Genomic DNA, 15,314 nt, shown 5'->3' on the forward strand with positions numbered 1-15,314 from the left:
GGAAAGGGGTCGGGATCAGGATCAGGGACGGGGTTCCCCCGTTACCTGCCACCGGCCCCTCCGTCAGCGCGCGACCCCCGCGCACGCGCGCTGGGCGGGAGCGGCTTTGCGCGTGCGCCGCGGGAAGCGCGGGTTTATTTGGTAACGTCCCGGCGGGTTGAGGCGGGGCTGGCGGCAGTGCTGAGGAGGGGGAGGCAGCGCCGGTAAGGTGGGGCTGCACTGGGAATGTAAGGCTTGGGGCGACATCAGTCGGGAGGAGTGGAAAGGTTTTTGTGGAGACGTTGTCCATTATGCTATTCGGCAGCACCAGGGAGCGGGCATTTGGGGATGTGAGGGTGTATGGGTGACGACTACAACTCCCAGCATGCACTGCGATGAAGGAGAAGCTCCTAGGTGGCGGTGGGGAGCGATCCATGCTGGGAGTTGTAGTCCGTACCTTATTTGCGGTCCGCTGTGAAAGCTGTCCCACAACATGGGTAGTTATGGAGGAGGGGACATGCAGGGCTTATTTGCGTGTTTTAGGGCTTATTTAGCTAGTGTGGAGTTTGTTTACCTGGCATGTGGTTTATTTACCTGTTTTAGGCTTCACTAACCCGACCGGGGCTTATTTGTCTGCTGTCAATTTGGACGCTTGGCTGGCGAGAAGTGACAGGACCTGAGTGAGGAGAGAGTGGCCTGAGGGGGTGAGTGAAAACCTGAATAAATCTGAGTCGTGGCGCTTGAGAGACGAGAAGGGTGGTGGCGTTTGTGGCTACTCCCTTCCGTGTGACGGCTTTCCCCTGTGTTTCTAAGAAAGAAAAGGAACTGTAGATTTAAACTGCATCAGAGGCCACTGTGCTTATGTGCTAAGGTAAAAAGTTCTGCTAATTGGATGACTGTGCTGAAAATTAGAAAAATGAATCACAGAATGGTTTGGGTTGGAAGAGACCTTAAAGATCATTTCCAACTCCCTGCCATGGGCAGAGGCATTTTCCAAATGGGGATGCTTTTTTAGTGGTTCTACATTCCGGTAAATTTACAGGATTTTGGGCTCTAGGTTAGCAAATGTTCAAACATTTCATCTCATTTAGGCTCATTTGGGGCTTACTGGGTTGAGCCCAATTTACTTTTTTTTTTGTTGTTTTTTAAAGTATGGTTTGCACTGTATGGGTTATAATTGATGAATTTTGTCTTTGTTTCCTCCTGTTCCCATTGGTTTACAGATAATGAAACCCCGCCACACATCTTCCAATAAAATGGGGAAACCAACTGGTGGGAAGTCAACAAAAAATCCATCTAAATCACAAAATCAACAAGGGCCTTCTAGCAAAAAAATGGGAGCAGATGAACAAGGAAGAAAACAAGGTCAAAAAAGACAGGTATTCATTATTTTGGAAGGGGAAGGGGAAAGAGGTATTTTTTCGCATTTTTTAAATTGGAATTTATAGAGAATAATTCATTAACTAAGAATAGTCCTCTCGAGGAAATGCCCAGTGTGAAGAGCTCTTTTGAGCAGTCTTCAGTAAAGCTTTTTGGGGCTTTTTGTGCTCAAAGACTTTTGTAAGACGCTGGCATAGTGAGTTCACAGGAATAGATGAATGATTGCACAGTGGAGGATGTCTCAAAATTGCCACGTTTGCTGTAAATTTTTCCCTTCAGCAGGTCCCTCAGACAGGCAAAAGGGGAGTAAAGGAACTGAAGGACTCTTCCCCTGCAGGTAGGGTCCTGTTCTTTGCTGTTAAATCTGAACTGTTTTACACCTTTGACTCCAGTCTGACTGAATTGAGTCACGAAGCTCTCTGTCCAGGTTTGACAAGTCATATTTCCCTTTTTCCTTTGTGATAACAGGAGAAAATGGTTCTTCAAGAAAGATGAAGCTGTCCAGTGCTGCAATAAGGTCTTGGCAGCCTCTGTCAGAGAACAGTAGGCTGTTCCTGGAAAATATAGTGGATTCAGTAGTACTGTAAGTGCCAAATACCCTGGTGGTTCTTCTTTATTTCCTCAAGGAACAAAGTAAAACTCATAGTATTACTTGAACTGAAAGCCAGTGTGGTTTTTTGACATGTTCTCTGTGCTTGCACACTTTGTGATGGAAATTCTGCCTGTGTTTTCTTTCCAGATCTGTTTTGTCCCAACAGAGGGAGGGAAAAGATGATGTTCAGAAGCACCTCAATGTACTGAAAAACAGGTAAGAAATTATAAATTAAAAGGAAAGAGGGAGAGAAAAGATTTCTTCTACCCAGTTGTTTTGTACCATACTTTGAGGGTGAACTAAAACTTTCCTCTGACATATACATATCTAAATATTTAGATATAGATACATGGAGAAAACTATGTATCATGTTTCATAAAAGCATTTCCAGGTTTTACTAAAATGATCATCATTTGAAAGCAGTTAAAATCCTTCTCTTAGAACTTAATTTGAAAAGCAGAACGGTCAGAACTGGGAAAATATTAGGAAAATATTAATTAATGTCAGTTTATAGTCAGGGATTGTAGAGGCCAGTGGAATATAAACCACACAAGGTCAGTGCAATAGCAAACATGAGAATTTTGGGATTTCTTGATCCTGGTTCTTTCCTTGGACACCTACTCCACATGATTTTGGAAAACAATTCAAGGCAGTTTTTCTTTCCCTCTGCAGTCATTTACTTCACTGGCAGCAATTAAGTTTAAAACTATAGTGAGATTAGTTTTTCCCCATAATTTTATTTTCACTTTGCGAACAACTCCAAACAAGTCATACTTTCCTTTTTCTGTAATTGAAGGGTGCTGAGAAGGCTCAGGACTTTAAATGTGCCTCCAGGGAAGCTGGGCAACCTGAAGAATATCCTGGGCCTTCAAAGGGCAGAGAAGCAAATGCTTGAGACAAATGAGGAGTCTTTGGTACAACTGCAGGTATGAAAAGCAAGGAAGGGAAGAAATTACCTTACCACACTGCTGATCACATGTGTCCTGTTGTGGAGGAGTATCCAGTGTTCATCCTTGTCAGCCACCTTTGCAGCAAAGCTCTGTCTCTTTTTGGATGTTTTTTCAGTGACTCATTGTGCTGATTGTGTGGGAAAGATTCACCATCTCTAAAGCAAATTTTCTTCTGGTTTTGTCTTGGTTTTGTTTTAGGAAGAAATAAATGAAGCAGAGAGATCAGCAGACCGCATTGAGGAAAATATACAGCAGCTGCGGTACAAAATCCAGGTGCTCAAAAACCAGTTAGAGAAAGATGAAAAAGATGCCAGGAAGGTATAAAATAATGAATAAATATATCAAATAATTACTTGTGTACTCCTGTAATCTAGAGGAATGGGCTGACTTTCAGGGCTTTCTCAAACAAGCTGTTTCTCAGGCAGTGACATTTAAGGAAGGCCTCATATGCTTTTGGGAATGGATCTTCTTAATCTTTCCAACTTCATTTGCAGAATTAAGTTTGGTTTCAGAAGTTGGATTATGACAGACATGTTAATTTCCTACTTGTGTGCCTGGTATTTGGGGGTTTGGATTGTTTCTTCATTCTCTTCTTTTTCTAGGTATTCCAGGAAAATGGCAGTGGAGCACTCCAGCTTCCAGAACTCCCCAAGCGCAGTTTGCAGGCACCCACTTTGCAGGTGAGTGTGGAATATATGTCTTTTCAGAGACACTTTGGTTATGAGGAGGAATGCAACAGAATGTGCTTTTATCCCTTAAACTCTGCCAGAGGGGGACACATCTGAAAATTCAGAAAATTTGAATAGATTTTCATTTTCTATGTTACATTTTTGTGCTTTTCATTGAGAACTATATACTTCTAATTTAAAACTAGGACAAAACCCTAAAAACCCTCCTCATCCCTAGTGTTCAAGGCCAGGTTGGCTGGGGCTCTGAGCAGCCTGGGATAGTGGAACCTTGTGGGAGGTGGTCCTGCCCATGGCAGGGGCTTGGAACGAGCTGATCCTTAAGGTCCTTTCCAACCCAAACAATTCTGTGATCGTAAAACATCACCTGTCTTTTTCTAGAAACCCTATGGCCCTAGGGAACTTGTAATTTCTGAAATATATCTATAATTGCTGGAGGGAAGACTCATTGTGTGACTTTGAATCCTTTTTTGTTTAAGCTGTAGCTGGGCTGCGTGAAGGTGACATTCCTGTTGGGCTCGAAAAAAGCTGTTTTTTATTTGATGTCTATGATTTTTTCCTTCTTTAGGAGGAAATTTTGAAGGTAAAGAATCAGAAAGACCTTTTAAAGGATATGAATGCTATTCAGCAGTCAACTGACTTGAAGAACTTGTTAACCCTTGTTGAAAAGGCCTATGAGAAGGTGGATTTGCTTTGAGAAGCCAAAATGTGTGGAGTCTCCATGCTGAGTTTGGCATCTGCTTTCTTCCTAATGGCCTTCCTGTTGTGACTGCTGCATTTCTGTTAAAACATTTTCTATTAACATTGGTATATAAATGTGTAGATACATTTTGGGACTCAAGTGATTTAAGTCATCTGTCAAGGTTTTTTGGGGTTTTTTTGACCTGTGATGACTTCTAATGATGATATATCCTGTCGTAGGAAAAGGGAGGGAAATGGATCCTGGGTTATTTGGGTGTTTTTACAGAATAAGGGAACTATTCTATTCTATTTGCACTTCTTTGTCTGTAAATCACTGAAGGCTGTGTCTCCTATCAAAGTAGTTTTTATTTGGGAGTTTAAACCTGAAACAAGTAGTAAAAATAAGCTTATCTAATACTTAATTGTAAATCCCCTGTTCAACTTTCGTACTATTTTTAACAAAAACTCTCAATTGAAGAAAATGGAATAATTTTTATCAAATGTACAAAATGGCTCTTACATTTCTGTTACTTACTATAAAAACCAACATCAAACAACATGAAATACTTTTTCAGGTAAATTACCTGCTGAAAGATAGCAGTCAGCTCTTTACACTGACTTGCTTCAAAAACTCTTGTTCTGCTGTTTACAAGCTGCTGCTACTCTTAATGAGACAAAAGCTAATTATCTCTCTTCTATGAGGGCTTGAAAGCCCTTTGGAGTTAGAATCATGGAATATCTCAAGTTGGAATGAATCTGTAAGGATCTCTGAGTCCAGCTCTCTACTCCTCGCAGGATTACCTAAACCATGTAGGATCAGGAAAACCAGACTAACCAGACTTGCTTTATACTGAATCCCAGGAAAAGGAATATAATTATTTAGAAGTATTTCTCAAATTTGTTATCACTTGGCAAGGGAAGCAGTTACTGATATAACCCCATTACCCCAAAATAATTTAATCCAGAACATGGGTTAAAGATTTTCTTGCATGCCAGGAAAAGGTTAAGTAAAGATATACTCCTTTGCTTTCATTAAGGGTGATTTACTATGTGGGTTTTGAACTTCCTGAACCACATAGAGACCTTTGCCCTTTTGAAAGCTTTTTATTTTGAAAAGAAAGTGTGGAGAAGAGCAGTGAGTAGGAGTCAAATTCAGCTTCCACACAAGGAAGTTGAATTAGTAACTGAAGAATGAGTTGCTGCATTACAGTGCTGGATAGATACAGAGGCAAACCATAATTAATTTAATTTTTTGCCTGACACAGGGTGATTTATGATAGGCTGGCTGTGGGTGTTGTTACTTTGGGGTTGTCATGCACACATAAACAGAACAACATGAACCAGGGAACATAAATCCAGACATTTAGGAGGTGATCTTAACTCAACTCGACAGTGGATGCTCTTGGACAGAGCTGCAGAATGGTCAGACTGTTGGTTTGATGAGATTTGAGGCCCCTTCCAGAAGGTTCAGTGTTGATCTGTGTGTGTGTAGCTGTGACCACAGCTGTGTGATTTGACCTGGGAGCACCTGAAACTTCAATTTCCCAAACCTTGGCTTTAAGTAGGTAAGACATTTTCTGGTGTGTGTATGCTTTATGTACTGAATTTATCCATTTAAGGAATACTCAGGGAAAATCCTTAAGAACTTCCGGATTCAGGTCAACTTAGCTTAAGGTTTTTCCTCAGAAGTGATCTACAACAAGTACAGAACTGTGATTTCTTTGCATATGGAAATGGAGTAGGGAGAAGAGCCAAGGGAAGAAGCTGCACTGAGGCACTGGGGCACATCAGGGTATGCAGTCCAGCTTCAAACCCACCTGACTGCCAAGGTCGAACAGCCCTTCTCTTCTGACAGCCTGGAACTCTGAACATCCCACATTTATCTCCTTGTACAACCTAAGCACAGCTTCATAGCCCATATGTCTTTGGGAAAAACCTGGACTTGGGAGCATTTTTTGGGATGTGCTTTCAACAAACAGTGAACATGGCAGCAAGAATACGAAAGCTGAAGGCCTGTATTATTTAGCCAAGATTAAGTGATCTAAGAGATTAATCCATGAGCCATCAGTTACTTCTGGTCCATTTCTGCCCTCTCCCAAAAAAAAAAAAACCAAAAAAACACCACTTTGGTTTAGAAGTACTAGAAACCTTAATTGAAATATGGATTGTTTTGGTAAAAGAATTCAGAAGACAGATGCCATGGAAAAGTGATTTAAACATTTTAGCAACACAATGGATTAGAGTTCTAGGAACGTGCTACAGCACACATTTTATAGGGTTTGGGGATGACATTAAATGAAATGGCAGGGCTAAGGTCCAGGTCTGAGTTGGAAACTCCAGGTGGAGGGAGGAAGTTGAACCTCTGCAGGAGACTGGTGAAGAAGAGGAAGAGCTCCATTTTGGCAAGAGTCTCCCCAGCACAGATCCTCCGCCCTGGAACAAAACGCAAAAGGACCACAAGAGAATCAGTGAGCTGCTTCTTAAGTATTGGAAGAAAAAAAAGCCCCTTTTATCAGCTCTTGACCTGAAAAAGGTCAGCGGGAATCCAGAACATTTGCATGTTATATCCTAGGTATGAATAAAGAACACAGATTTTAAAAATCTTTTGGGCACAAGTTAACAGAGAAAGAGAAATTTTGATCTTCAGAAGTATCATACCAAAGCCAGCTGGTGATGGGTTTTTATTCAAGGCCAGAACTAAGAAAAACCTGAACTAAAATTTGGTGTTAACACCCCTGTGTGACTGAAAATGGAGAGCTATTGCATGGCTGTGATATGAAATAAGCCCTCCAGGGAATGCCCAGACCTGACATTCCTTGGATGTGCTTTCAGCTGGGACATCTAGGCTTAAGTCTGGAAAAGAAGACCTGGGAACTGGAAGTGTGATAAGTTCAAAAAGGAAAGAAGAAAAAGAAAGAAAAAAATTACAGTGTACCAGATGGTGAATATGATAAGAAAAAAATCTTATTCAAAGATCATACAGAGTTGAAATATACAAATAGGGTTGATAAAAAAATGGAGAGTGTTGTGGATATGACAGATAAATTAGCCAGAGACTGATGTATGGGAACTTAAAAAGAGCAATTACAGAGCCTGCAAAGCAGGAGAAATGCCAGAGAAGGAGCAGGGTTGGAATCTCCCATAATTTGGGAAATGGTGCAGGTGTGTAAATTCAGGTGAATGTCACACTCTGGGGAAGCCTCAAAAGCCCCTTCTGTCCTTGGATTTTACACAGAATTTGGGGGTTTCTTGTTGTCAAACTATTTGAAATCTTGACCCAGCTGACATTTTTGGTGACTTTTTAAAAGGGACATGGAAAAAGGAAGCAGGAATGCACAGAAGCATCTTCACTGTGTGTTCTGTGTAAATATAAAAGAGAAAGCACCTGCTGAGAAAGGAATGAAAGCATCCTTCTTCACAAATTTCCCATTGGCATCAAGGAAGTGCTCAGGGTAGAACATGTCTGGTTTCTCCCACTGCGACTTGTCTTTCAGGACTGAGGTCAGTAAAGGGATGATGTAGGTTCCCTGCAAAATAGGACAGAGGAATGAATTCCTGGACAAAATCAGAAAGAAGAAATGTTAAAAGAAGCAATCCTGTAGGCATCTCACCTTGGGGATGAAATAGCCCTGGAGGGTGACATCTGCAGCAGTCTCATGAGGCAAATCCAGTGGCAGGATGTTGGCAAACCTCTGAATTTCATGGATAACAGCATCTGTGTATGGCATCTGAGCTCGGTGCTCGATCCGTGGGGGGTTGGACCCTATCACTTGCTCTATCTCGTCTTGGACCTTTTCTGAAGAAAGAATCAACTCTTAAGATGCAAGGACTCATTCACCCCTGAGACACAGTGTGCTTGACTGATGTTAGGGTATAATAGATCTGGAGTATAAACCATAAATTCTCCAAAAATATTTTTTTCCTTTCAGAAATAATGGGAGGTGAACAGGACTACAGTGTTTGATTGATTCTTTACCAACAAGAAACCTTAAGACTTTTTTTCTGCTATCTCCTCTGTCTAAAGATCCATGTTCTGCCTGAGGGTTGTCTCAAAAACCCCATTTGACTCCAAACAACCCTGTCCCATCAGCTGGAATGGAGATGCCAGACAAAGGCAATTCCATGAATCTTCTCAGGCCCCTAAAGCCTCAGCACAGTTCATTTAACATCTGCACAGACCTTGGTTTATTGACAGTTTCTGAGGGAAACCTGGAACAGAATCCTTGACCAACACAGGACAGCTCTTTACTTACTAATTAATGAGATTTTCCTAAGCAGAGGGCCTGGCCTGTATGAACTCTGCCCCACTGGGTCTGAACCAGAGGGCAGAGACAGTAATTAGCTGGAAATCTCAGCTTTTTGTATCTTGGCCTATTAACAGATGTGTTGATCCTCCAGGTTCCTGTTTGGTCACTAATACCCTAAATGTAACAGTATCTATCATTAAACCACTTACTCTGGATTTCAGGGTACTTTAGCATCAGCAGAAAGCCCCAGTTTAGTGTGGTGGAAATGGTCTCAACACCAGCAGTAAACAAATTGCTCACCAAGCTTAGCAAGTTGCCATTATGGAAATACCCATTGGTAGTGGATTTCTCCTGAAAAAAGAAGTCGTTGAGATAAAAGGATGAAAACTCAAAGCTTTCCATGTGAAAATGCAATTTATGTAGATAAATATTTGCTAGGATATAAATCCTATATTTTAAAAAAGTGTGAAAGACAAGGAAGAGCTTTGGGCTTGTGCCTGGAGGAGAGTGCTGACATATCTCTGTATGTATTTACTGGGACCATCTGCAAAGAGAGCTGCCTTCCCCATGGGGAAGGTAACCCAACCATATCAGAGACCCCAGATAAGTCCCAGTAAAGCCCAGGTAGTGATTCCATTCTGTAATGTGTTATGCTTCAAAAGAGCCATTAGAGCTGGGACAACAGAGAGAGCAGATAAAAAGATGCAGCCTTGGTAAATATATTTATACAGTCTGAAGAAAATAAATAAGGATAAATGTTCACTGATTAAGAGGTTGGAATTTCAACAGCATGAAGTATCTGTTCAACTCTACCACTTTGTCATATGTATTTTCTCAAAGACAGCTTCCCTAAAGAAATTCAGCTGTAAGTATAAGGACTGAAAGAAAATGGAAAATGTCTTCATAGAACTGTAAAAGATGTAATCAGCAAAAAAATGCTCAGTTACCTCCTGCTGTTTAACCAGGAAGGCATCAATAAAACTTCTTTGGTCATTTTTGTCCAGGTTTTTTAGGTTCTCTACAAAAGTAACTCGGACAAAATCGTGGAATTCATCTCTGTTTCGAAGGAGAGCCTTGTTAGCCCTTAGGAGGAATCCAAGGTATGGGAAGATGTTGTACATCTACGAGAGTGGAAGTTGTTAGAGAGAGTTTATCAGCCAGAGCTCTGAAAACACTACAGAAACAAATTAACAACATTTGGCCATCCTTGCATATACAAAGTCAAAACCTTAAGATTAATATTTTGTTTTTAGGAACATGAAAAACTGAGTGGATGAATTGTGGTAGGAAATTCATCAAGGACCACCAAATAGATGTAAAAATCTTGTCAAATTACCATTTTTCAGGAGCAGTGTAGGTGTCAGGCTCAAACAGCTTCAAGCTGCCACCAGGCAGATGGAAATGTTGGCCAGCAATTTTTTTTATTATTTTGGCCAGCTCTTCCATTGGTATTTTTTTTTCTATTTCAAAATCTAGATAAACATAAATCAATCCAGGGTGTGGCAGCATTGCATGCAAATATATGAAGGTATTTTTCACTCACTAGCACTCTTCAAACTGTATCTTAAATATGTTTTTGAGTGACTGGGGGCTTGATTGTTGACTTCATGATTCCCAAACTGTCTCTCAAAGTTTTTTGTCCAAGAAAATGCTTTGTAAACCAATTATCTCTCAAAGTCTCATATTTTCCTGTTTAATAGAAGAAACTGATCGCCCGTATTGCTATTGGTGTGCAGTGGAACTGCAACATAAACACGTGAATCATTACCGTGACCAAAGGTTTCCCAGCAAGCCTCATGTTTTCATTGGTCATACTTAGAAGTCTCACAAATCTGGGGTCTTTGTAGTCAAATCGTTTTCCAAGCAATATTGACACAATTATATTAGCAACTGCTGCATTAATTATTTTGCTGGCATCAACGGGATTTCCTAGACAAGGAACAAGAGAATTTGTTACATTGTAATAAAGAGATGTAATTTGTAAGTGTAAATTTATTGTTAAATATTGCTATTTATTTGTTATGATTGATTGCTATCATTGATTATTATCCAATGTCAGAATACCATAGCAAGACACAAAAATGCCAGAGGAGCCAAATTCATCAAACTGGTGTACATTTCCTGAAAAGGTCTGAACTTAAGAAGGCTCAAAAAGCCTCCGCATACTTGGACAAAACCTGAGAGGTAGTGAGGCCCTGGCACAGGCTGCCCAGAGAAGCTGTGGCTGCCCCACTCCTGGAAGTGTTCCAGGCCAGGCTGGACTGGGCTGGGAGCAGCCTGGGTAGGGGAGGGTGTCCCTGCCCATGGAAGGGGCTGGAGCTGGATGAGCTTTAAGGTCCCTTTGAACCCAAACCATTCTGTGACTCTGTGATTCCATGGGTTTGCAGAATGAACAACCCACCTGTTGGACCCCAGGAAATTCCTCTGACAGCCCTGGAGGACTCGAGCCCCTGCTCGGGGGCTCAGTAACCTTCACACAGAGCCCAAAACACCTGTGACTTTGATTTTGACCCATGGAAAAGCAATTACCACCTTTAGATGAAGAATTACAAGACAAGAGAGTTTAAGTAGAATAATAGTTAAGTTTGTCACAGGGTGAAAAATAGATTTTTGGGGTTTTTAGAATGGGGGTTCAGGAGCCAAGATGGAAGAATCTGGGTGTGTCCAGTCTTTCTCCTTCTTCTTTTGGCCTCCATCTTCTGCTGTGATGGTGGCACTTTTGAATTGGTTTAAGGTAGAAGCTCACTGTCTAACATAGGTGATAGGTATTGGGAAGTTATTGTAAATAATGTACATATAGTTTTTAGTATTGAAATGATAACACCACCCCGAGGGCCAGTGTGTCTCAACCTGACCTGCCAGACAGACTGCGGCAGGCCAGAGCAAGAATGTTACAGATAAGAAATACTAAACAACCTTGAGAATGAGAACAAAAGAATCCTGACTCCTTCTTTGATGGCCAGGCTGGGAAAAAGAAGCTTGTACATATCTCAGAGTCACTCTGACCAGCAGAGGTTCTGAGAGCCACCCACCTTCCTGGGAGGCGATAGAGTCTGCCAGGTGCCCGTACTCCTCCACGATCCGATCCTCAATGGCCTTTTTGCCCATCCCAAAGTCTCGCAGGGCTGTGAGGGTAAACCTTCTCATCACCTTCCAGTTTTCACCATGGGCAAAAACAACCCCTGAGACCAAGAGAACATTTCAATGGGGCAGAAGATTTTAAATAATTTTTCAGGCATAGAATGGAGCTGTTTAGAAGCAGTCACTTTTAAAACAAATTGCATCCAGATGAACAAAAACACAACTGTGCTTTAAGTATTTTCAATCCTCAGCAATAGGTTCATTACACAAGCAAAGGATAAATATTACGGTTTGTTTAATCAATCTTAAGAAGAATATATATCCTCAAAGACACTTGTCACTGAAAGAAAGCGGACATTGGAAATTCAAGTTCAAACTGCTGGTCATCATAGTTTGCAAGTGGAATAGAACTAAGATCTCTGATGACTGCAGGAAAAAAAATAAGTAGGAAAATATGTCTTAAAAAATTAGGTAATGTCTTAAAATGTCCATCATCAATTTTTTTTCACTAAAATTGTTACATTATTTAACTGATGACCTCAACTATGTTTTTTTTTCTAAATAAAAAAAAACTATGAAAAGCAAGCTTCTATTCAATAATATGATCAAAAGATGCAGCTGTTAAAATGTTCACAGAATTATTCCTGATTTTTTCTAAGGATCTTTGGAGACATAAATATGAAATCCTTATGCTAAATTAGAATGAAGTTTGGGTGTGAAATTCTTATTTTTTAACCCTGCTCATTAGAGAGTATTTCCCTTTTTAAAATAAATCCACTGTTCTCTATGTACTACATGCTATCTATTGTCACATTCTGAATTTAAAAGAACAGTTTACCACTGAAATGATGAGCAACAGCAGAATATTAGTTTCAGAAAAGGTTGTTCTATGATAAGCCCAAAACCCCACCAGTTCAGAGCCATATCATGAGAGCTAGAAATGCTTCTCTGGCAAGGATGCTGTGTTCTGGATCCTGGAAGTATGTCACTATCCATTTTATGTGCTGTAGTTATTTTTAGAGTTATGGTTGTTTTGTTGCCACTGTCAGTAGTTTCAAAGTTGAATAAGTGTGCTAAAGTCAATGAAATTGCTCCCCATTTCCAATGCCTTTTGTGATCTCTGATCCAAAGTGTTGTCCCAGCTCCTGCTTTGTCTGTAGAGAAGAAAAAAAAAAAGAGTAGGTCAAGCTGATAAGGAAGAATAAGAGCAACTTACCATTTCCTTTAGTCAAATCTTCAAAGATTGGAATTTTAGGTCTCTCTGCAAATGCATCTGCCTGGTTTACAAGAGCTTCCTTCACTGTCTCATAGCCAGAAATCACTACAACTTTCCTGTGCCCCATCTGAACACTGAAGACTGGACCATATTTTTTGGACAGCTGTTAGGAGAAGAGAACAATGATTTACAACTTCTGCAGCCTACAGAGAAATTCATCACCTTTTCCAGTGCTGCTTATTTTCCAGTCCTGCTTCTGGGTTACTCACATGGTAGATATTTTCCTGACTACAGGGAAAGGCACTAGATTTAAGTGATGGGAACATGCCAGACATTGGGGTGGATAATGACTAAATGGAACAGTTGGGGGAAGAGTTCCATTGTGCTAAACTGAGCAGAAGTATCAACAGCTGAAACCCCAAGTCAGCAAAGGATGCTCTGAAAGTTCTGTCTGCCCTCAGAAACCCTTGTAAATTCAATTCTTGACTCATTTTTTCACACTTAGCTCCATGCTATTGTGTTTCTTTTGTGCACAGGCTACACCCGAACACCTGTTCAAATGTTTGGTACCATTATTTTATTAAAAATAAATCAGTTTGTTTCTGGGCCAGGATTTAGCATCAGATACATTCAAGCTTTTTATGCATGATTACATGCACCATGAATCTGTCTCAGAGACAATGTGGTAGCTTTTTAGCTGGTACAGGTAGATTCATTTTTGTGTAACTTGGTGTTCCTGATTCTTCTGACTACTGGAGGGGGGTTTCCTGATGCACTTGTTTTCTAGTGGGATTGCAGAGAGAAACAGAAGGCATCTATTTAGCATCAAGATGCAAAATGTCCAGCAAGTGGTAAGCAACTACAGCCAGCTGAAACAACAGGAGCAGTGACCCATATCTGAATTGTGCTCAAGCCAGAGAGCCAGTATCCAGCATCAGAAAGGAATCACTAAATTACAGCAGATACATGTTGGTTCTGCTGGTCTGAACATGCTTTTGTCAACACAATTGGGCTGTGTAGGAGAGCTACAGTGATATTCCAGATATTGCATCTAAGCAGTCTTCTGATTTGTGGGTACAACATCCATACAGGTTTGTTGGTGCAAATATACCTTTCAAAATCATTAGCAGGGAAGATGGTTAATTTTAATGTCTAAGCAGAAAAAACTCTAAGAAAGGAGAAGGTTCATAGAACTCACTTAAAGTCAGCAAAACTAGGTAAAGAAAGCACTAGAAGAAAACGGAAAGATTTAATGTTTTGGCAAAGGTTGGCCCTGAATATTAAGAGTATATAGTTATATCTTCAGCTTTTGGGGAAGAAAAGAGGAAAAGGAGATGAGAATGCTGATAAATGTGAAGCCAAGATGCTGTAGTCACAGCTCCAGGTACATTAATCAGCTGAAGGCAGAGAAGGTTACACCACATACCAAAATAATTCCTTATTCTGTTATCTTTTTCTCAAAATTACCACAAAAATAAGGTGGATGCTTGCTATTAATTTGAAAGTTGTTGAAGGCTGAAACCTGGATAAAATATTAAAGAAACCATGCTGCATTCAGCATTTTCTGCTCAAATAACCATCTCTGGGTCCCTTGCTAAAGGCTCATGCATGGATGCAATGCATTAGGTGCAACAGGAGAAACTCTCTGACATCTTGGACTATGGGGCTTGGTTGATAGGACCAACAGAAAAGAAAATGAGTACCTGTAGATAAGTCCTGTAGGGTCTCTTCAAGTCAAACAAAAGAAGGTTTCCAATTATAGGTAATGGTCTTGGACCTGGAGGAAAGTTCTGTCTTCGGTCGTTGTTCCAGAAACCTGCTGTTTTCAAAATGGAGAGAAAAGCCAGGATCAGCACTAAAACAATGGAAGTGCTGCTGTTCCAGAAACCTGCTGTTTTTAAAATGGAGACAAAAGCCAGGATGAACACAAAACCAATGGAAGTGCTGCTGTTCCAGCCCATCTCTATTCAGCCAAGTATTTGCCACAGAAAAGAGAAAATGTGGGCACTGGATCTCTGTCCTCCTGAAATAATTTAGTTTGAGAGGCTCTTGTGTTAGTCCATAAACCTCTTTTCCACTGAAGAGTATGTTTTAATGGTGGTTTGTGACCTGTTCTCTTCCCATGTTCTTCCTAATGAGTCCTCAGAAGGGTACAGGGGCATATATATGTTTGCTAACCAATGTGACTGGGTGAGTATGGGTCACTGGGCAAGTGTGGAAGTCCAAGAACAGGGATAACTGCAGGTCATCAACCTGACATTTGCTATAAAAGCCATAAATTCTGCACGCTGTCCAGGTTACTGATTAATCATGTTTTTGCCTTTAGCACAGATATCCTTGATACTCCTGAGGAATCAAAATTCTACTGCCCAGGAGTGTAGTGCAAAGAGATTAATTTTTTTAAAGGTGTGTGATGTAGGAATGTGAGACACAAGCTGAGAGCAGATGTATCTGTTTTTGCAGAGTTAAGACAGTACATATATGCTTAGTGTATGAATGTGA

At 40.6% G+C, this 15,314-nt stretch overlaps 2 protein-coding genes across 5 annotated transcripts; one reads left to right on the forward strand and one right to left on the reverse strand.

The window, feature by feature from the left end:
• Positions 1-141: 141 nt before the first annotated feature.
• On the forward strand, positions 142-10,433 carry CENPQ (centromere protein Q). Of its 4 annotated transcripts, none has more exons than XM_030945085.1 (10): positions 142-203; positions 583-683; positions 1,203-1,358; positions 1,639-1,696; positions 1,828-1,942; positions 2,099-2,167; positions 2,748-2,877; positions 3,100-3,219; positions 3,504-3,581; positions 4,156-10,433. In XM_030945085.1, exons 3-10 carry the CDS (start codon positions 1,206-1,208, stop codon positions 4,282-4,284), a joined length of 852 nt encoding a protein of 283 aa, XP_030800945.1. In that variant the 5' UTR covers positions 142-203; positions 583-683; positions 1,203-1,205; the 3' UTR covers positions 4,285-10,433. The 4 variants fall into 4 exon arrangements, with proteins under 4 accessions (XP_030800945.1, XP_030800948.1, XP_030800946.1 ...); XM_030945088.1 differs by having other exon boundaries at positions 1,642-1,696; XM_030945086.1 differs by having other exon boundaries at positions 174-208.
• LOC115901971 (cytochrome P450 2K6-like) lies at positions 6,514-14,773 on the reverse strand. Its single transcript, XM_030945083.1, has 9 exons — positions 14,516-14,773; positions 12,813-12,975; positions 11,548-11,697; positions 10,284-10,444; positions 9,463-9,636; positions 8,725-8,866; positions 7,880-8,064; positions 7,654-7,795; positions 6,514-6,701 (listed from the first exon to the last, which is right to left on the reverse strand). The coding sequence occupies exons 1-9, from the start codon at positions 14,771-14,773 to the stop codon at positions 6,514-6,516; spliced, it is 1,563 nt and encodes a 520-aa protein (XP_030800943.1).
• Positions 14,774-15,314: the final 541 nt, after the last annotated feature.

The sequence above is a fragment of the Camarhynchus parvulus genome, chromosome 3, assembly GCF_901933205.1.
Source record: "Camarhynchus parvulus chromosome 3, STF_HiC, whole genome shotgun sequence".
In the NCBI taxonomy this organism is placed as follows: Eukaryota; Metazoa; Chordata; class Aves; order Passeriformes; family Thraupidae; genus Camarhynchus; species Camarhynchus parvulus.